At 50.1% G+C, this 22,527-nt stretch overlaps 1 protein-coding gene across 1 annotated transcript; it reads left to right on the top strand.

The window, feature by feature from the left end:
- Window positions 1-29: 29 nt before the first annotated feature.
- Window positions 30-21,631, top strand: VPS52 (VPS52 subunit of GARP complex). The gene is made up of 20 exons (XM_044268588.1): window positions 30-119; window positions 688-760; window positions 1,253-1,305; window positions 4,777-4,852; window positions 5,446-5,513; window positions 5,766-5,941; window positions 6,709-6,859; window positions 7,122-7,222; window positions 13,841-13,973; window positions 14,746-14,803; window positions 16,212-16,345; window positions 17,318-17,473; window positions 17,731-17,849; window positions 18,094-18,217; window positions 19,080-19,175; window positions 19,345-19,452; window positions 20,136-20,201; window positions 20,274-20,385; window positions 20,463-20,581; window positions 21,333-21,631. The coding sequence occupies exons 1-20, from the start codon at window positions 111-113 to the stop codon at window positions 21,477-21,479; spliced, it is 2,079 nt and encodes a 692-aa protein (XP_044124523.1). The 5' UTR covers window positions 30-110; the 3' UTR covers window positions 21,480-21,631.
- Window positions 21,632-22,527: the final 896 nt, after the last annotated feature.

The following is a 22,527-nucleotide window of genomic DNA, read 5'->3' on the forward strand; positions in this document are numbered from 1 at the left end:
GGTAACTGAGCTCAAGGGTTTCTGGGGAGTGTAGTCTGTCTGGAACCCGGAAGCAGGGTCGGAAGTTAGTGGGATTGTGCTGTGTTGTGCAGTGTCCAGAGCTCTCAGAGATGGCTGAGGTGAGATGATGGGGGTGATTGTACCGTATGTCTGCTCTGATGTGGGCGTAGTCCCCCCTGCGTGTTACTGTGGAGATACGGCCTGTAATTAGACTGCAGCTGAGGATGTCACTGCTGACAGGTGCATAGAACTACAAGTCCCATAATGACTTGCAGGTCAGATTTAGAAGGGGGTTTGGGTGACTGCTAGGAACACTGTAATCCTGTCCTGTGCAGCTGCATAGCCAATTCCCGGCCAAGATCTCTGCTTGCTGTCAGCAGATGGAACATTATTCTTTACACCTATACCCTAAAACCCCTCACAGACCCAGTACTTCTCACATCTGGAGGTTCGTTACAGCGGGGTCCAGTCTAGACCGCCCCTGGACACCTGCACTGATACATTGCAACAAATCGTCAGCACACGAGAGGGATTTCTACTGCTGAGGTGGCAGAGGATTGGAGGCAATTGTAACAAAAACTCAGCTGTGACCAATATTTGAACCCTTCATCCTGAGACTTATTTAGTGACAGCAAGCAGAGATCTCGCAAGCATTGAAGAATAAATCTCTGTCAAATTTCCTTCCAGATGGAGGAACTGACCCTGAACCTGGGGGATCTGGACCTGACCTCCGATGACCTCACCCTGGACACGGTGAGCAGTGAGTATCCGACTACTGACCCCATCATCCCTCCCTCTTGTCACTCTGCCACTCGGATCATGAGGAGGAGGCCTGATACGTGGGGGATAGTGCCAGGGGGCCGATAAGGACTTTACAAGGGGCCCCGGAGCTACATAGAGGAGGACGGGAGGCTCTTGGGCCGCAGTATAAATGCAAGCTTCTAGTGCAGGGATCAGCGACCGTCAGCACTCCAGCTGCTGGGAGACTACAACTCCCAGCATGCACAGTTACTCAGCTATTCTTGTAACTCCCATAGAGGTGAAAGGAGGATTCTGGGAGTTGTAGTTTTAGAACAGTCGGAGTGCCGGAGGCTGCTTATCCCTGTTCTAGTTAATTGGCTTTGTAGATGATCAGTCCGGTCCCTCGGTGGGTTGGGGGTCTCAGAATGGGGGTCCGGCGGGGGCTGCAGTCTCTTCACCCTTATATGTCCTCTTAAATCTACACGTCACCCACTGACCTCTCTCTGCTCAGTCCACATTCAGGAGAACCTGGAGGACGCTCTTGTCCAGGAAGCCCTGAAGACGGTGAGTGATCTCAACGCTTTGTGCGGATACGTCTTTTTATTCTTCATGCCGTTCCCCTCTGCAGAGTGCGCGCACGTCCGTCACCCAGCTGCCGATCTCTCTGCTCTCCCCCTCCTTTCTCTAAGGCCTTTTTCACACGACCATGTTTTTTTTTCCGTTTACAGGCCGTTTTTTCATTCCATATACTGAACCATTCATTTCAATGCTTCCGCAAAAAAAAAAAAAAAAGTGTTCCGTATGTATTCCATTTCCGTATTTCCATTTTATTAAAAGATAGAACATGGCCTATTATTACCTGCAAATCACGTTCTGTGGCTCCATTCAAGTCAATTGGTCCGCAAAAAAAACGGAACACATACAGAAATGCATCCGTATGTCTTCCGTATCTGTTCCGTTTTTGCGGAACCATCTATTGAAAATGTTATGCCCAGCCCAATTTCTTCTATGTAATTACTGTATACTGTATATGCCATACTGCAAAACGGAACGGAAAAAACGTAACCGAAGCGGAAACAAAAAACGGATGTGGAAAAAATGGTCCACATAACACTGAAAAGGCCATACGGTTTTGTGAAAGAGGCTTAAAGGGAGTCTGTCACCAAAATATGACGTTGTACACCACTCACACGGCTCTCTAGCACCTATCCGTGATTCAAATGGTACCTGTGTAATTTTCTTCTGAGTTTCACCAGCAGGAAAAACGCACTTTAATCCATATGCAAATGAGGGCTCGCAAGTGCCCGGGGGCGGCGTTCAGTGTGTAGGTGCCCGGGGGCGGCGTTCAGTGTGTAGGTGCCCGGGGGCGGCGTTCAGTGTGTAGGTGCCCGGGGAGGTGGCGTTCTGTGTGTAGGTGCCCGGGGAGGTGGCGTTCTGTGTGTAGGTGCCCGGGGAGGTGGCGTTCTGTGTGTAGGTGCCCAGGGGCGGCGTTCAGTGTGTAGGTGCCCGGGGGCGGCGTTCAGTGTGTAGGTGCCCGGGGAGGTGGCGTTCTGTGTGTAGGTGTCCGGGGGCGGCGTTCTGTGTGTAGGTGTCCGGGGGCGGCGTTCAGTGTGTAGGTGTCCAGGCTGCTCTGCCTTCTTTTTACGTTACTCCTCCCCAGCCTCTTCCTTGGCGCGCCCTGCAAGTCCCTTGCGTCATCCACAGGACCGGCCGATATCCACGGGCATGTGGACTGTGATGCCCATTGTGGGCACGGCATCGCTACATGTAGTGCGCATGCGCCGGCCTCCGGTCCTCCTGTTTGCTTCTGATCCACAACTCCCACATGCCCTGCTGTAGGCTGATACCTGTAGGCTGTTCGGGCATGCTGGGAGTTGTAGTTTTCCAATAGCTGGAGGGCCGCAGTTTGAGGATGCCTGCTCTAGTCACGGGTTTCACGCCTGTGCTGTCGCATGCGCACTACATGTAGCGATGCCGTGCCCACAATTGGCATCACAGTCCACATGCCCGTGTCGGCGGCGCACTGCGCACGCACAGTACATCGGACGGTCCTGTGGATGGCGTAAGGACTTGCAGGACGGGCCAAGGAAGAGGCTGGGGAGGAGTAACGTAAAAAGAAGGCAGAGCAGCCTGGACACCTACACACAGAACGCCGCCCCCGGGCACCTACACACAGAACGCCGCCCCCGGGCACCTACACACAGAACGCCGCCCCCCCGGGCACCTACACACAGAACGCTGCCCCCGGGAACTTGCGAGCCCTCATTTGCATATGGATTAAAGTGCGTTTTTCCTGCTGGTGAAACTCAGAGGAAAATTACACAGGTACCATTTGAATCATGGATAGGTGCTAGAGAGCCGTGTAAGTGGTGTACAACGTTGTGTGTTTTTTTGCGGTCCGCAAATAGCAGATCCACAAAACACAGATGACGTCCGTGTGCGTTCCCCAATGTGTGGAGTGGCCCGGACAGCCATTAATATAACTGTCTATTCTTGTCCGCAAAGCGCGGACAAGAATAGGACAGGTTATTTTATTTTGCGGACCACGGAACGGAGTGCTGAAGTGAATGGGTCCGCATCCGAGCCGCCAAAATTGCGGCTCAGATGCGGACCAAAACAACGGCCGTGTGCATGAGGCCTAAGGCTTCAGAAAGCAAAGCACCCATAGCAGACTGCAGGGGAGGGAGGGGGAATCATCTGATACTCAGCCTCGGGTGAGAGGTAGACGTAGCAGCATTTCAGTGTAAACCGTAATTGTTTCCATTCACTGTCAGCAAGTAAGGACTAAGGGGTCATGCACACGACCGTATTTATTTTGCGATCTGCAAAAAGAACGGATGACGTCTGTGTGACATCCGTTTTTTTTTTTTTTTTTTGCAGATCCATTGTAACAATGCCTGTCCTTGTCCACAAAACGGACAAGAATAGGACATGTTCTATTTTTTTTGCGGACATACGAATGGTTCCGTATACGGGCTGCAAAAAAAAAAAAAACACTGGACACTGGTAAGAAATATGTTCGTGTGCATGAGCCCTAAGGGTGCATTCATGCAACTGTATATATTTTGCTGTCCGCAAAATGTGGATCCGCCAAAACTACTTGTGACGTCCGTGTTGCATCCGTTTTTTTTGTGGACCCATCGTAACAGTGCCTATTCTTGTCTGCGTAACGAACAAGAATCGGTCATGTTTTGTATTTTTTTTGCGGAGCTGCGGAACGGACATACAGGTGCAGACAGAACGCGGTGTGCTGTCCACATTTTTTGCAGACCCATTGAAATTAATGGGTCCTCATCTGATCAACAAAAAATGCGGATCGGATGCGGAGCAAAAATACTATTGTGTGAATGGGGCTTAAAACACAGTGGGGCACATTTACTATAGTGTCTGCGCCTTTTATGTTTTTAAGCAGAAAAATGCAGTTTTAGACTGTCTTATTTTTTTTGTCGCATTTACTACTAAAAATGTGCCAGTTTTTAAGGCTTTTGCACCTCATAGCCTATTTAGATTTTTTTTAGACTAACCTTTGCGCCTATTTTCTGACTTATTTATGTAGGTGCGCGATTTTTTCCGCCTGATTCAGTTGCAAAAACAGTCTAATTTCTACTCCACTCCAGGCCTGGCGTACTTTTCTACATCAGTTTGGAGTGGAGTTGCCTAAAAAGTGTCACTTTCACGGAGACATGCGCCTACTTTCAAGCTCATTTGCGCCGCATTTTCAAGCGCATACAAATTAGACCAGTCTTAGTGAGTATGAACCTGTCGTACTTAGAAACAACCACTAGAGGTCAGACTTGTAGCCATACGCCAAGTCTAATTCATCGAGAGCGAAGTGACTTTTTATAAATGCTCGGCAAAAGACAGACAGGCGGCCAAGCAAATAAATGTTATGCTTAAAAACGGGCAAGTTTGATGAATGTGCCCCAATATGTCAGGTAGGTTATTGTGTGTGATTTATTAACCAGTTAATTATCTTGTTAGTAATTGATTTCTCTCCCCACCCTCTTCCATTGGATCCGCCGCCATCTTGCTCAGGGTGTCGACCTTCGGCAATACTCGAAACAAGTGGAGCTGGAGCTGCAGCAGATTGAACATGTGTCCATCAGAGACTGTATCCTTCACGCCCTGCAGGGATGAGCCCAACCACCACGTCCCTCTGCCTCCATCCCCCTGCCCTCTGTCCCTCTGCCTCCATCCCCCTGCCCTCTGTCCCTCTGCCTCCATCCCCCTGCCCCCGATACCTCTGCCTCCATCCCCCTGCCCCCCGATACCTCTGCCTCCATCCCCCTGCCCCCCGATACCTCTGCCTCCATCCCCCTGCCCCCCGATACCTCTGCCTCCATCCCCCTGCCCCCCGATACCTCTGCCTCCATCCCCCTGCCCTCTGTCCCTCTGCCTCCATTCCCTCTGCCTCCATCCCCCTGCCCCCCGATCCCCCTGCCTCCAGCCCTCTGCCTCCATCCCCCTGCCCCCGATCCCTCTGCCTCCATCCCCCTGCCCCCCGATCCCCCTGCCTCCATCCCCCTGCCCCCCGATTCCTCTGCTTCCACCCCCCTGCGCCCCGATTCCTCTGCTTCCACCCCCCTGCGCCCCGATTCCTCTGCTTCCATCCCCCTGCGCCCCGATCCCCCTGCCCTCCGTCCCTCTACCTCCATCCCATTCCCCTGCTCCGTCTCCTCGCCTTTTTCCTCAGCTTGTTTGCAGACATAGAGCAAAGTCAGAACATCGCCTCCCTCCACAACCAGATCATCGCTTGCGACGCCATCCTAGAGGTGAGGTACCCTCCAGCCACTGCCCGGCTCATATCTGCATGCTTGTCTACCCTGAGATATGATCATGAAGTTACCGGCCCAAAGCCTGAGGCTGCACTACTGAGAGATGTCTCTGACATCATGTAGTGCAGTCTCGGGATTGCGCCCCACGGTGTGTTGAGCAGCGGTCAGTAGTGTGGATGTCTGTGGGGCAGTTTCTGACATGACGTCTCCTTACTCCTGTCATTTGTGTTTTTCAACGGCTGATCGCAGAGGATGGGCCTCATGCTGGGTGGCTTCCAGTCTGACCTCAGCTCCATCAGCTCAGAGATCCAGTCCTTGCAGGAGATGTCACTGGCCATGAACATCAAGCTGAAAAACCGCCAGACAGTGAGGAGTGAGCTGAGCGAGCTGGTGGACGAGCTGATCATTCCCAACACCATGATAAGGTACAGGAGGGAAGGCAGCATGCACACAGAGCGACGCCTGGTGACCGCACAGACAGGCAGTGATTAGAGAGATACCCATAGACAGCCAGTAAGTGACCGAGACGCCCCCCCGACAGCCAGGGAGGACTGAGACGCCCCCCCGACAGCCAGGGAGGACTGAGACGCCCCCCCCCCCCCCCCCCGACAGCCAGGGAGGACGGAGACTCCTTCCGACAGCCAGTGATATATTAGACACACAGAGAGGCCTACAGACAGCCGGTGACAGCACAGACAGGCAGCGATCAGAGAGAAACCCATAGACAGCCAGTAAGTGACCGAGACGCCCTCCGACAGCCACTGCCATAAGTGACCGAGACACCCTCCGACAGCCAGGGAGGACGGAGACTCCCACCCCCCCCCCCCCCCCCCCCCCCCCGACAGCCAGGGAGGACGGAGACGCCCTCCAACAGCCAGTAATATATTAGACACACAGAGAGGCCTACAGACAGCCGGTGACAGCACAGACAGGCAGCGATCAGAGAGAAACCCATAGACAGCCAGTAAGTGACCGAGACGCCCTCCGACAGCCACTGCCATAAGTGACCGAGACACACTCCGACAGCCAGGGAGGACGGAGACTCCCACCCCCCCCCCCCCCCCCCCCCGACAGCCAGGGAGGACGGAGACGCCCTCCAACAGCCAGTAATATATTAGACACACAGAGAGGCCTACAGACAGCCGGTGACAGCACAGACAGCCACAGACGCCCAGTTTTCTCTCTGTTGCAGTGTAATCCTGGAGGTCCCGGTCACAGAGCAGCAGTTTGTGGAGCAGTTACAGGAGCTGAATAATAAGATAAATTACGTGAAGGAGCAGGCGTTCAGAGACACTCAGGCCTGCGGGGACGTACAGGACACTCTGCACAAGCTCAAGATAAAGGTCTGTATCTCCTCATAGTCTTTTTGGTGCCCGGTGACAGCCTCGGGGCATGAAATGTGCCATTAGTTGTTGTCCCCTACTGCATTGGAGTGTATGTAGCTGATGTACTGAGGCCTCCCCACCTGGATCCCCCGATACCTGCTGACCAGCAGTGGATCCCCCAGGATCATCTAATCTCCATGATCACCCCGGGGCAGTGATCTCTGTTATCTTCTTTTCTGTCGCTCTCTGCACTCCTCATGGCTGTTATTCTGGATTTCAGGCCGTGGCTAAAGTTCGAGAATTCATTCTGCAAAAGATCTACTCCTTCCGGAAACCTATGACCAATTACCAGATCCCCCAGAATGCGCTGCTCAAGTACAGGTGGGTGGGTGAGAATAATTCAGCAACAGCTAGAGGTCAGAGTGAAAATGAGCCGGCTCCTCCTGTCCTTCTCTTAGGTCTTCCTGGCAGACAACCACGCTCCCACCCTCTCAATGTGCAGGGCCTAGAGAGGTCATTTGTCAGGAATGTGTCCGACTCTAATATCTGCCATATCAGGTTATCATTGCTTCATTCGTATGCAGACTCCCTGATATTCAGTTCACCACCTGCTCCTAGTGTCATACTTTTCTCATATGGTCACGTCTCTCTCAATAATACTTGCTGGATGTGAGATCTGTGTGTTCAGGATGCTGTTGTCATCACTAGCTCTCATGTATCAGCACAGCTTCTTCTACAGCTCATGATAGATCTTGAAGATGGTGAGGATTCCCCCTCCCTCCCCCTTCAGAGTCTGCCATGGGTGTTCTGAGTTCTCTCTACACTTGTACACAACCTTTTGTGAGTCCCCCCCCCCCCACCTGTAAATTGCCTTGTGTTTGCTTTCCTGTCTTTATACAGGATGCTTCCTGCCTCTCCACACTCTTATCTGCTGTGTACAACCTTCTCCCCCTCCCTGCTGCTGTCTCTAATACTGAGAGAAGGGTGGGAGAGAGCAGAGAGAGTTGTCAGAAACAGCAGCTAGGTGTATGACTTACACACACACACTGTAGAGGCAGAATGGTAGGACATTTCTAATGAAAATTATTTTGGAAGTTCCTTAACCACCTCCGGACCGCCTAACGCACATGTGCGTTCCGGAGGTGGCAGGCTGGCGCACAGTCACGCATATACGCGTCATCTCGCGATACGCGAGATTTCCTGTGAACGCGCGCACACAGGCGCGCGCGCTCACAGGAACGGAAGGTAAGCGAGTGGATCTCCAGCATGCCAGCGGCGATCGTTCGCTGGCAGGCTGGAGATCCGAATTTTTTAACCCCTAACAGGTATATTAGACGCTGTTTTCATAACAGCGTCTAATATACCTCCTACCTGGTCCTCTGGTGGTCCCTTTTGTTAGGATCGACCACCAGAGGACTCAGGTAGGTCAGTACAGTCGCACCAAACACCACACTACACTACACCCCCCCCCCCCGTCACTTATTAACCCCTTATAAACCCCTGATCACCCATGATCACCCCATATAAACTCCCTGATCACCCCCCTGTCATTGATCACCGCCCTGTCATTGATCACCCCCCTGTCAGGCTCCGTTCAGACGTCCGTATGATTTTTACGGATCCACGGATACATGGATCGGATCCGCAAAACGCATACGGACGTCTAAATGGAGCCTTACAGGGGGGTGATCAATGACAGGCGGGTGATCACCCATATACACTCCCTGATCACCCCCTGTCATTGATCACCCCCCTGTCATTGATCACCCCCCTGTAAGGCTCCATTCAGACGTCCGCATGATTTTTACGGATCCATGGATACATGGATCGGATCCGCAAAGCACATGCGGACGTCTGAATGGAGCCTTACAGGGGGGTGATCACCCATATACACTCCCTGATCACCCCCTGTCATTGATCACCCCCCTGTAAGGCTCCATTCAGACGTCCGCATGATTTTTACGGATCCATGGATACATGGATCGGATCCGCAAAACACATGCGGACGTCTGAATGGAGCCTTACAGGGGGTGATCAATGACAGGCGGGTGATCACCCATATACACTCCCTGATCACCCCGTCATTGATAACCCCCCTGTAAGGCTCCATTCAGACGTCCGCATGTTTTTTGTGGATCCGATCCATGTATCCATGGATCCGTAAAAAATCATACGGACGTCTGAATGGAGCCTTACAGGGGGGGTGATCAGTGACAGGGGGGTGATCACCCTGATCACCCCCTGTCATTGATAACCCCCCTGTAAGGCTCCATTCAGACGTCCGCATGTTTTTTGTGGATCCGATCCATGTATCCATGGATCCGTAAAAAATCATGCGGATGTCTGAATGGAGCCTTACAGGGGGGGTGATCAGTGACAGGGGGGTGATCACCCTGATCACCCCCTGTCATTGATAACCCCCCCTGTAAGGCTCCATTCAGACGTCCGCATGTGTTCTGCGGATCCGATCCATGGATCCGTAAAAATTATACGGACGTCTGAATGGAGCCTTACCAGGGGGGTGATCAATGACAGGGGGGTGATCCGGGAGTCTATATGGGTGATTACCCCCCTGTCATTGATCACCCCCCCTGTCATTGATCACCCCCCCCCCCCTGTCATTGATCACCCCCCCCCCCCCCTGTAAGGCTCCATTCAGACATTTTTTTTGGCACAAGTTAGCGGAAATTTTTTTTTTGTTTTTGTTTTTTCTTACTAAGTCTCATATTCCACTAACTTGTGTCAAAAAATAAAATCTCACATGGACGCGCCATACCCCTCACGGAATCCAAATGCGTAAACATTTTTAGACATTTATATTCCAGACTTCTTCTCACGCTTTAGGGCCCCTAAAAAGCCAGGGCAGTATAAATACCCCACATGTGACCCCATTTCGGAAAGAAGACACCCCAAGGTATTCGCTGAGGGGCATATTGAGTCCATGAAAGATTGAATATTTTGTCCTAAGTTAGCGGAAAGTGAGACTTTGTGAGAAAAAAAACAAAAAAATCAATTTCCGCTAACTTATGCAAAAAATAAAAAATTTCTAGGAACTCGCCATGCCCCTCATTGAATACCTTGGGGTGTCTTCTTTCCAAAGTGGGGTCACATGTGGGGTATTTATACTGCCCTGGCTTTTTAGGGGCCCGAAAGTGTGAGAAGAAGTCTGGGATCCAAATGTCTAAAAATGCCCTCCTAAAAGGAATTTGGGCCCCTTTGCGCATCTAGGCTGCAAAAAAGTGTCACACATCTGGTATCGCCGTACTCAGGAGAAGTTGGGGAATGTGTTTTGGGGTGTCTTTTTACATATACCCATGCTGGGTGAGAGAAATATTTTGGTCAAATGCCAACTTTGTATATAAAAATAGGAAAAGTTGTCTTTTGCCAAGATATTTATCTCACCCAGCATGGGTATATGTAAAATGACCCCCCAAAACACATTCCCCAACTTCTCCTGAGTACGGCGATACCAGATGTGTGACACTTTTTTGCAGCCAAGGTGGGCAAAGGGGCACATATTCCAAAGAGCACCTTTCGGATTTCACAGGCCATTTTTTACACATTTTGATTGCAAGGTACTTCTCACACATTTGGGCCCCTAAATTGCCAGGGCAGTATAACTACGCTACAAGTGACCCCATTTTGGAAAGAAGACACCCCAAGGTATTCCGTGAGGGGCATGGCGAGTTCCTAGAATTTTTTATTTTTTGTCACAAGTTAGCGGAAAATGATGATTTTTCTTTTTTTTTTCTTTTTTCCTTACAAAGTCTCATATTCCACTAACTTGCGACAAAAAAAAAAAAATTCTAGGAACTCGCCATGCCCCTCACGGAATACCTTGGGGTGTCTTCTTTCCAAAATGGGGTCACTTGTGGCGTAGTTATACTGCCCTGGCAATTTAGGGGCCCAAATGTGTGAGAAGAACTTTGCAATCAAAATGTGTAAAAAATGACCGGTGAAATCCGAAAGTTGCACTTTGGAATATGTGCCCCTTTGCCCACCTTGGCAGCAAAAAAGTGTCACACATCTGGTATCGCCGTACTCAGGAGAAGTTGGGCAATGTGTTTTGGGGTGTCATTTTACATATACCCATGCTGGGTGAGAAAAATATCTTGGCAAAAGACAACTTTGTATAAAAAAATGGGAAAAGTTGTCTTTTGCCAAGATATTTCTCTCATCCAGCATGGGTATATGTAAAATGACACCCCAAAACACATTCCCCAACTTCTCCTGAGTACGGCGATACCAGATGTGTCACACTTTTTTGCTGCCAAGGTGGGCAAAGGGGCACATATTCCAAAGGGCACCTTTTGGATTTCACCGGTCATTTTTTACACATTTTGATTGCAAAGTTCTTCTCACACATTTGGGCCCCTAAATTGCCAGGGCAGTATAACTACCCCACAAGTGACCCCATTTTGGAAAGAAGACACCCCAAGGTATTCCGTGAGGGGCATGGCGAGTTCCTAGAATTTTTTATTTTTTGTCGCAAGTTAGTGGAATATGAGACTTTGTAAGAAAAATAAAAAAAATAAAAATCATCATCATTTTCCGCTAACTTGTGACAAAAAATAAAAAGTTCGATGAACTCACTATGCCCATCAGCGAATACCTTAGGGTGTCTACTTTCCGAAATGGGGTCATTTGTGGGGGTTTTCTACTGTTTGGGCATTGTAGAACCTCTGGAATCATGACAGGTGCTCAGAAAGTCAGAGCTGCTTCAAAAAGCGGAAATTCACATTTTTGTACCATAGTTTGTAAATGCTATAACTTTTACCCAAACCATTTTTTTTTGGCCCAAACATTTTTTTTTTATCAAAGACATGTAGAACAATAAATTTGGCGAAAAATTTATATATGGATGTCGTTTTTTTTGCAAAATTTTACAGCTGAAAGTGAAAAATGTCATTTTTTTGCAAAAAAATCGTTACATTTTGATTAATAACAAAAAAAGTTAAAATGTCAGCAGCAATAAAATACCACCAAATGAAAGCTCCATTAGTGAGAAGAAAAGGAGGTAAAATTCATTTGTATGGTAAGTTGCATGACCGAGCGATAAACGGTGAAAGTAGTGCAGTGCAGAAGTGTAAAAAGTGCTCTGGTCATGAAGGGGGTTTCACCTAGCGGGGCTGAAGTGGTTAAAGGCTATTTACACCTCCAGGGAACAAATTTTTTTTATGATTGCATTTTACTAGTTTGGGGCTAAAAATCATTTTTTCAGTTGGTCCTTATTAAAATATTGAGCGGGTCTGTCACAAAGGGTTAACTGTTTAGCTATGTGAATGTTACTTTCACTTTCACTTTGTGCCGGTGTTCCGTGATATTTCCACTACCCATGAAATTTCCCTACCCTCGTCACTTCCTGTTGTGACGCGGCTGCCCCGGACATGACGTTCCCAGCTTTGGAAGGAGGTGTGCCGTGCCGCTCAGGCGCACAACGACGGGGTAGGAGAAATTTCACACCAGAGTTGGGGAGAAGGGGCCACCTAATGCGCTTGCGCCTTACCTCTCAGCTGGACACCGGCCGACACTGCGCATGTGCCGGGAGCCTCAGCAGCGGTTAGAGAGTAGGGAAAAATGACGGGCCAGTGCGCAAGCGTGGCTAACTACTCCTGTCGGGATACCAGCGGACAGGGAGATCTCTTATACCGTACATGCATCCGATCACCGCGCCTGCACAGTGTGGGGGTAGGGAGATCTGATGGCCATTTGTTCTGTTAAATCTCTCTACCACTCACTGCGCACGTGTAGTGTCTGATCGTCTGGAGCCAGCTGATAGGTAAGGAGCAAGCGCATTAGGTGGCCCCTTCTCCCCCACTCTGGTGTGAAATTCCCCTACCCCGTCGTTGTGCGCCTGTGCGGCGCGGCGAACGTCCTGTCTGGTGCGGCCATGTCACAAAAGGAAGTGACGAGGGTAGGGAAATTTCACGGAACACCGGTCATCTAATAAAACTTATCTCTAAACTACTGAAAGGTCATAAACACTTATTTAAGGCCTGTATTAGACCTGCAGAGGGCTGGCCAGATCATTGCTAACAAGAGTTCGTAGGAGCATTCATTCGCCATGATCTGCCACCGCACAAGTGCCGCCGATGAACGAGCTCGTTCACTGGGCAATCGCCAAAAATCATTGTTTGCTGGCAGCAGATCGTGCCGGAAAATAACGATTCTGTATGGGGATGAGTGATGGCATTAGCGATCACTACTCCCCATACTATTGAGGAGATCACCTTCACTGACGAGCAGTCGACTGTCAGGAAGACCTGCTTCCTTCCCGTCATAATGCTCATCTGCAGGTGTAATACAGCCCTAAGCCACATTATTATCAGTAAGAGAAGAATTGCGCTAGTAGTGTATAGGAGGTCAGAGATAAGAAGCCGTCTGCTGAGCTGCATGATGAAACAGCTTGAAAATACAGATCCTGCTACTAAAGAATCTCAAAGCTGCACAGAGAAAAGGGCTCAACATTTTTAATAAAGGCTAATTGAAGAAATTATTTTTACCTCAAAATGAGTATGATGCAATAATGAAACAAAATTGTGTGCATAGCCTTTGGTTTTGCATGAAGGAAGCAAAATGAACAAGCAAAACAGTGCAAAGGTGTCCCTAGCCATTAATGATAAAATCGGAGAGGGAGGAAGTCGTTATCCTCCTATTTAGGGCTCAGTAAATAATTCTAGGAAATATAAGACCTGGGATTTCTACTAAACCAATGCAGCAGAATTTTGGTCCTGACTCTGAATAGTGATCGGGCTCAGGCATTTCCTGTGTGTCAGGAGCTGGAGGTAAACTGCAGGGAGGGGTCAGCACTGGGGATAGCTGGAGGTGAGTACCTTTTATTTTTTATTTTTTTATTTTTTAAATATATTTTTAGCTCCTCTGACCCGGCTGCCAATGATTCTTGTTGCTCTGTAGAATCCCTTTAAGAGCTCATCACATCTCCCATATACCTCCTTCCGCTCTATATACATATAATCTACACCTACAACTTCTCTACAGGTTCTTCTATCAATTTCTCCTGGGGAACGAGAGATCTGTAGCTCAGGAAATCCAGGACGAGTACGTGGAGACCATGAGCAAAGTCTACCTGTCCTACTTTAAGTCTTACACCAGCCGCCTGATGAAGGTGCAGGTGAGGAAGGAGAAATGGCGGATAAGCAGCGGCGGCGTACGGAGGCACAGCATATGTTTTATAGGCATTGATTCTTCCCCGTGGAGAAGTCCTGTGCATCCGTGACATGTCCTGCCCCCATGTGTCACGTGACCCAGGTTATATGACTTGTCCCAATACACAGGACACATCCGTGGACTGCCTGATAGGATGACACACGGTGACCCCGCACACGTCCTATGGCATTTAAAGGGAATGGCCCAGGAACATTTATTACCCATACACAGTGAGACACTGCAGTGACTGCTGGGACCCCCAATGATCACGACAACGGGGTACTGCACATGTGTGACCACTGCGCCATCCACAGGCTATAGGATTGACGAGCACAGCACGCGGCTATATCTGTCAGTCCTATAGAAGTGAACTCAGCGGCGCCCACTAGGGAACCTTGGAGCCCTTGTTCTTGTCAACGCAGGGGCCCCAATGGTCGGACCCCCAGCAATCATACACTTATCATCAAGGATAGGTGAAAAAAATGTTTTATGGGCCAATCCCTTTAAACCTGTTGGCAACCGGATGCTGGACACCCTGGGGTGGATGAATGCCGTGCACTGGACTTATCCATGGACTGTACCAGTCGGGTGTATGCACTGGTGTAATAGAGGTAGGTGGGCAGTATTATAGGTATCGGGGGCAGCCTCTCCGCTCCTCTTCCTTACATGATTGGGTGTATGGCGAGTGCATGATAACGTGTTCTCCTTCTCACCCCATTTTTTATTTTTTATTTTAGTATGAGGAAGTCGCAGAGAAGGATGACTTGATGGGCATTGAAGACACAGCCAAAAAAGATATCCTGATCCATGAGACCCCCCCCCCCAGTCACACCTGATACCCATCATCTGTAGATTAAAGGGGTCTTCTGGACGTTACATACTGAAGACCTATCCTCAGGTTACGTCAGTAGGGTTCTGACTCCTGCAGGTTGGTGCCTCTTCCTCTGTGACATCATGTCCATCAGTCCTATTTAATTGCAGTACCAAGCACAGCCACTATACGATGTACGGCGCTGTGCTCAGTCTACGATGACAAGATTCCCTCGCTCATCTGAGTGCCGCCGGCCCCTCAGACAGCTGACCAGCGAGGTGCCAAGAGTCAGAACCCCACTGATCTGGTATGGGTGACCTACCCTGAGGATAAGGCTACTTTTACACTACCGTTTTTTTGTGGATCCGTCATGGATCTGGCAAAAACGCTTCTGTTACAATAATACAACCGCATGCATCCGTCCTGAACGGATCCGGTTGTATTATGTCTTCTATAGCCATGACAGATCCGTCTTGACGACCATTGAAAGTCAAAAGAGGACGGATCAGTTTTCTATTGTGTCAGAGAAAACGGATCCGTCCCCGTTGACTTACACTGTTTGCCAGGATGGATCCGTTTGGCTCTGCTTTGTCAGGCGGGCAGCGTTTTGGTGTCCGCATCCAGGGCGGAATGGAGCTGATGAATTCTGAGCGGATCCCTTTCCATTCAGAATGCATTAGGACAAAACGGATCCGTTTTGGGCCGCTTGTCAGAGCCCTGAACGGATCTCCCAAACGGAAAGCCAAAACGCGAGTGTGAAAGTAGCCTAAGTCGTCAGTATTACAGTCCCGGAAAATCTCTTTATCATGAAAAATGAAAACCAAATACTGTGTAAAAAATGACAATAAATGGGTTCTGCCAAGATGACAAGTTATTCCCTATGCACAGGATCGGGTATAACAGATCGCTGGGGGTCCAACCGCTGGTACCCACACCGATCCCGAGAAGACAGGTCTGTCTCCCCGGTATCTAATGGAGCGTCAGGTTGAGCACGCTCCCTGCACTCTATGGGACTGCTGGAAATAGCTGAGCTGAATCGGCTGTCTCCGAAGCGGCATGACGCATGCACGACCTGCGACTCCATTGGATCGGGGAAACGTGACCACTGATCTTTAGGATCGTGGGGATCCCAGCAGTCGGAGCGCCAGCGATCTGTTATCCCCTATCCTGTGCACAAAGGATAACTTCTAAACCCCTTTAAGAGCATTAAAAAATAGTTATCCCCTTTATCCAACACAAGCTGAAAAAAGCTAAGAACGATCTGGTCGCTAAGGCCCAAAATGTGAGGTTTAAGGGGTTAATTTTGTGATGATCTTGCTCCTCCTCGATATTGGCTGTGTACCTGTCCCGTCCGCCGCTGTGAGGCGTCTATTTCCCTTAACCCCGAGGCACGCTTCTTTTCTAAGCCGGCTTTACGGAATAAGAACACAATATTTACAGTGGGGAACAGAGCCGCCATCATCAGCCCTACTGAGCTGGAGGGTCCGATCGTCGTGCCGCACACCGCGCAGAGGAGCGAAGTCCGAGTAAGTGCTGGTGGTCGCTGGTTGTCAGCCGCAGGGGAGGCAGTGGTGACAACCTGGTCATAGACAGTGGGATCTGACTACGCTGTGGGGCTAAGGGCTCATGCACACGACCGTTGGATGACGTCCGTGTGCGTTCCGTATTTTGCAGGACGGAACAGCTGGCGCCTAATAGAACAGTCCTATCCTTGTCCGTAATGCAGACACTAATAGGACATGTTCTGTTTTTTTGCAGAACGGACATACTGACACGGAATGCACACAGAGTAACTTCCATTTTTTGGGGACCCATTGGAATGAACGTCCGCAAAAAAAAAAAACGGAACGGATACGGAAAGAAAATATGTTTGTGTGCATCAGTCCTAAGTCTGAGTAGTACTGTGGCTGCAATGGCGGCAGCAGCAACCTGCTCAATCCTGCTGGCTTCCATAGGATAAGTGGCACCAAATGCCTGGCGGCCACTTATCATCTTATTGACCTGTTTGATGCAGCAGCGGAGGGCGGTCTAGAGTCCAGTACTCTCTCTCTGGGTCTCCTCACCCCTTCCTCTCTCCGCAGTACCTGTTTGAGTCCCGTACTCTTTCTCTGGGTCTCCGCACCCCCTCCTCTCTCCGCAGTACCTGTTTGAGTCCCGTACTCTCTCTCTGGGTCTCCTCACCCCCTCCTCTCTCCGCAGTACCTGTTTGAGTCCCGTACTCTCTCTCTGGGTCTCCTCACCCCCTCCTCTCTCCGCAGTACCCGTTTGAGTCCCGTACTCTCTCTCTGGGTCTCCTCACCCCCTCCTCTCTCCGCAGTACCCGTTTGAGTCCCGTACTCTCTCTCTGGGTCTCCATACCCCCTCCTCTCCGCAGTACCCGTTTGAGTCCCGTACTCTCTCTCTCTCTCTGGGTCTCCTCACCCCCTCCTCTCTCCGCAGTACCCGTTTGAGTCCCGTACTCTCTCTCTGGGTCTCCTCACCCCCTCCTCTCTCCGCAGTACCCGTTTGAGTCCCTGTTCCGCAGTCAGCACTACGCCCTGCTGGATAACAGCTGCCGGGAGTTCCTCTTCTTGTCGGACTTCTTCCTGGTGAGCGGCGCGGCGGCTCAGGAGCTGTTCAATGCGGTGATGGGCCGGAGTTTATCAATGTTCCTGGTGAGTTGCTGCTGATCCCTCCGACCCAGATGGAGAGTCTTCAAAATGGTGCAGAGTGATGCGAATGATAGCAGCCAATCAGGTGTCTGCATTCATAAGCCAAAGCGCCCTAGGAAATTGAGAGCTGGAATCTGATTGGATGCTCCAGGCTCTCATTTGCACCAGTTTGAGGCTCCCCCTATGGACCTTGTAGATGTCACTGTGTGCGCTGAGTCTGACGAATGTGAACGGTGACACCAAAACGTCTCCATCTACAGAAACACATCGACTCCTACGTGTCCGACTGCTACGACAGCATCGCCATCTTCCTGTGTATACACATTGTGCTGCGATTCAAGGGCATAGCCCAGAGGAGGGACATCCCCGCCATAGACAAGTGAGGCATGCTTTCTTATCGGATTCACAAGGTGTGGACATTTTTGCAACCTTTTTTCATACCGTTGTCTGTATGCAGCTCTTATGCAGACCCGTGTGTTACCATGGTAACAATCAATGGACAAACCCTGTGTATTCTGACCCTGCAGTCTTGTCACCTCTCTGCCCTCTTCTTGATAACCCACTGTGTGTGTGTTTAAGACGACTGACCTACCAGTAATTGCCTTTGTACTTACCTGTAACAGGTACTGGGAGGCTCTGCTGGACATGCTGTGGCCCCGATTCCAGTATATCCTGGAGCTGAATATACAGAGCATCCGGAACACGGACCCTCAGAGACTGGGGACACTGGACACAAGACCGCACTATGTAAGAGCCCATGGTTAATGTGTGCTACATTATATGTGGTATAGAGCAGAGCAGCAGAATAGTGAGTGCAGCTCTGGAGTATAATACAGGATGTGACTCAGGATCAGTAATGTAATGTATGTACACAGTGACTGCACCAGCAGAATAGTGAGTACAGCTCTGGAGTATAATACAGGATGTAACTTTGGATCAGTACAGGATAAGTAATGTACGTACACAGTGACTGCACCAGCAGAATAGTGAGTGCAGCTCTGGAGTATAATACAGGATGTGACTCAGGATCAGTAATGTAATGTATGTACACAGTGACTGCACCAGCAGAATAGTGAGTACAGCTCTGGAGTATAATACAGGATGTAACTCAGGATCAGTACAGGATAAGTAATGTATGTACACAGTGACTGCACCAGCAGAATAGTGAGTACAGCTATGGAGTATAATACAGTATGTAACTCGGGATCAGTACAGGATAAGTAATGTATGTACACAGTGACTGCACCAGCAGAATAGTGAGTGCAGCTCTGGAGTATAATACAGGATGTAACTCAGGATCAGTACAGGATAAGTAATGTATGTACACAGTGACTGCACCAGCAGAATAGTGAGTGCAGCTCTGGAGTATAATACAGGATGTAACTCAGGATCAGTACAGGATAAGTAATGTATGTACACAGTGACTCCACCAGCAGAATAGTGAGTGCAGCTCTGGAGTATAATACAGGATAAGTAATGTATGTACACAGTGACTGCACCTTTATGTAGATTATATAAAAACTGGAAAATGGTGTTTAAAGGTAGAAAATAGCTTTCTGTATGTTCCGCTGTATATATCCGAATCCCGTTTTGTCTCCACCCCTCACAGATCACTCGACGTTACGCAGAATTCTCTTCGGCTATTGTTAGCATAAATCAGACGTTTCCAAATGAGAAGACAAACGTCCTCCTGGGGCAGCTGCAGGTACAGTCATCTAGGGCAGTGTATAGTAAAGGCCATAGGAGAGACACGGAGTCCATATATACGGCACGTGGACTGCAGTATACAGAGGCTGACAGTGTACACCCCCAGCCAGTGGTTAGGAGAACCTGGCCGGTCTCCCAGAATCTTCAGTCCTCCTTTCCGATTTCAGGTGGAGGTGGAGAATTTCGTCTTGAGGATGGCAGCTGAATTCTCGTCCAGGAAGGAGCAGCTCATCTTCCTGATGAATAATTATGACATGATGCTGGGCGTGCTGATGGTGAGTGGTGGGCGCCCGAGCTGGGCGTGCTGATGGTGAGTGGTGGGCGCCCGAGCTGGGCGTGTTGATGGTGAGTGGTGGGCGCCCGAGCTGGGCGTGTTGATGGTGAGTGGTGGGCGCCCGAGCTGGGCGTGTTGATGGTGAGTGGTGGGCGCCCGAGCTGGGCGTGTTGATGGTGAGTGGTGGGCGCCCGAGCTGGGCGTGTTGATGGTGAGTGGTGGGCGCCCGAGCTGGGCGTGCTGATGGTGAGTGGTGGGCGCCCGAGCTGGGCGTGTTGATGGTGAGTGGTGGGCGCCCGAGCTGGGCGTGTTGATGGTGAGTGGTGGGCGCCCGAGCTGGGCGTGTTGATGGTGAGTGGTGGGCGCCCGAGCTGGGCGTGTTGATGGTGAGTGGTGGGCGCCCGAGCTGGGCGGGTTGATGGTGAGTGGTGGGCGCCCGAGCTGGGCGTGCTGATGGTGAGTGGTGGGCGCCCGAGCTGGGCGTGCTGATGGTGAGTGGTGGGCGCCCGAGCTGGGCGTGCTGATGGTGAGTGGTGGGCGCCCGAGCTGGGCGTGCTGATGGTGAGTGTGCTGGTGAGTGGTGGGCGTGCTGGTGGCGAGTGGTGGGCGCCCGACCCCCCCCCCCCCCCCCCGCTCTCTTTATGCTCCCACATCGTCATTGCTCTTCTTGTTGCTCTCTTAAAGGAACGGGCGTCTTCCGACAGTAAGGAAGTGGAGAGCTTCCAGCAGCTTCTGAGCGCGCGGACTCAGGTCAGTGATAGCAGCCACTCTTTACTGCACTGCACTTTATGGCGTTAGGCTGATGTAGGATTTCTACATTAGGAGTTCATAGAAGAGATCTTGTCTCCATCCTTCGGGGGAATGATTTCCTTTGTAAAAGAATCAGAAGCTCTTATTGAGAAGGGGCAGCAGGACCGGCTGCGGAGTGATGAAGGTGGGTGACGCCATGATACCAACCAGGTGTTATAGGGGAGAGATTGCGCTCTAGACTGACTCGCCTCCGTTTTTCAGCTCGTGTGGCTCTGCTCGTCCGAGGCTTCTCTTCCACGTGGAAACAGGCGGTGGAGACGCTGAGTCATGACGTCATGAGGTCATTCACCAACTTCAAAAATGGCACCAGCATCATACAGGTAAAATGTAGACCCAAATTATAGGGTCGTAACTCTGAATCTACTGTTCCTATTTATAGAATTACAGGATAAAGTTCTGCTGACTGCAGCTACCACTAGGGGGAGCTCACTGCATAAAGTTCTATTCAGCTCCTAATTGAGCTCCCCCTAGTGGTGACTAAAACGACAAGAACTTTATCACGTAAGTCTATGGCAGTGTGAAGGGATTCGGCGAGATGATGGCTATAAAATTAATCAGCAGAGAATTTTGCACCAAAAAGTGAAGATCTGCAGTCCCGTGAATAATTAGTTGGGGTTAATGGGTTTTATACACTGATTTGGATGGATACGGTAACGCTTGTCGCCCCCCCTTGTTTGTCCACGTTCTCTTCACCATGGGGTCTGCGTATGTCAAAAACACAAGTGGATCCTCTCCGGAGAAAGCTGCTCTACAGATCCATATAACATGGCACATATCTGTATACACTTGTCCTCTGAAATACTCTGTGCTGCTCCACACCGAGATGGACTTGTACACGCCACTGGTTTTGACGCCAGTTTATAAATATAGATACGCCAGGCATGCTCAACCTGCGGCCCTCCAGCTGTTGCAAAACTACAATTCCCATCATTCCCAGACAGCCTACAGAAGGGCATGGTGGGAGTTGTAGTTTCACAACAGCTGGAGGGCCGCAGGTTGAGCATCCCTGAGATACGCAAACCATGTATATAAATTCACAAAGGCTTTGATTTTTTTGTTTCTGTCCTGCAGGGGGCGCTCACACAGTTGATCCAGTATTATCACCGTTTCCATAAGATCCTGTCCCAGCCCCCGCTCAGGAATCTGCCGGTCTGTTCAGAATTAATTAATCTTCATCATCTGATGGTTGAACTCAAGAAACACAAACCAAACTTCTGAGGCGTCTCCGTGCTTCTGGCCGCATACTGTCATAGGATCTACACTAACGTCTCGCTGCTGCTCCGTCACTCTGTATTTGTTCAGGATGTCTCGTAATGTTTTAAATGTATTTAAAGTAATAAATCTGTCTTGAATATAGTAAAATAACTCGGTTTTCGGATACTTTCTCTTGTTTATAGGTATTTTTCCAGGGCTTAGATTGTGACGACCAGTGATAGGTCACCGATATGGAATCAGTGGGGGGGGGGGGGGTCTGACTTCCAGCTGTTTGAAGGGGCTGCAGTCTTCATTGTATACCAAGCACAGCGCTCTATAGTGGCCGTGCTTGGTACTACAGCTCAATCCCATTTACTTGAATAGGATGGCCCTGCACGAAGGCTAGGTGATGGATGGCCATGACATCACTGACCTGAAGATGATGCGGCAGGGCCTTCAAACAGCGGATTGGAGGGGATGCCAGATTTGGACCCCCACGGATCTGATACTGATAACTCATCGCAATGATAGGTCATTGGCATTCCCAACAACCCTGCTCCAGTACCTATATATTCTAATGCAGTGAGATTTCATCCACAGTGATGGCCACCAGTCACTGTTAGTGGAAGCGATGGGGGAGATATAATGGATCTCTCCATAGCTGTTGCAAAACTACAACTGCCAGCATGCCCAAACAGCCTGCACACTGGGCGCTGCTAGGATCTGCCCCAACATCTGATAGGTGTGGGTTCCACCTCTAGGACCTGCACCTATCTCTAAAACAGAACCTGCAAAGAGAAGGAGAGCGGATTGTGCATGCGCGGCTGCCCTCCATTTCTATGGGACTGCTGACTGTGCGCCACTCGGCTACTTCTGTCAGCCCACCAGAAGTAAATGGAGCCGTGGGGCCACACTTCCCCTTTACTTCCAGCTACTCTGCTATTTTTGACGATTCCATAGAAATTAATGGAGGCCAGCCCCACATGCGCGATCCACTCTCCTTCTCTTTGCGGGCTTTGTTTTAGAGATGCATGCGGGTCCCAGAGGTGGGGCGGAAACCATCAGACATTGG

This window comes from Bufo gargarizans, chromosome 9 (genome assembly GCF_014858855.1).
Source record: "Bufo gargarizans isolate SCDJY-AF-19 chromosome 9, ASM1485885v1, whole genome shotgun sequence".
NCBI classification, from domain to species: domain Eukaryota; kingdom Metazoa; phylum Chordata; class Amphibia; order Anura; family Bufonidae; genus Bufo; species Bufo gargarizans.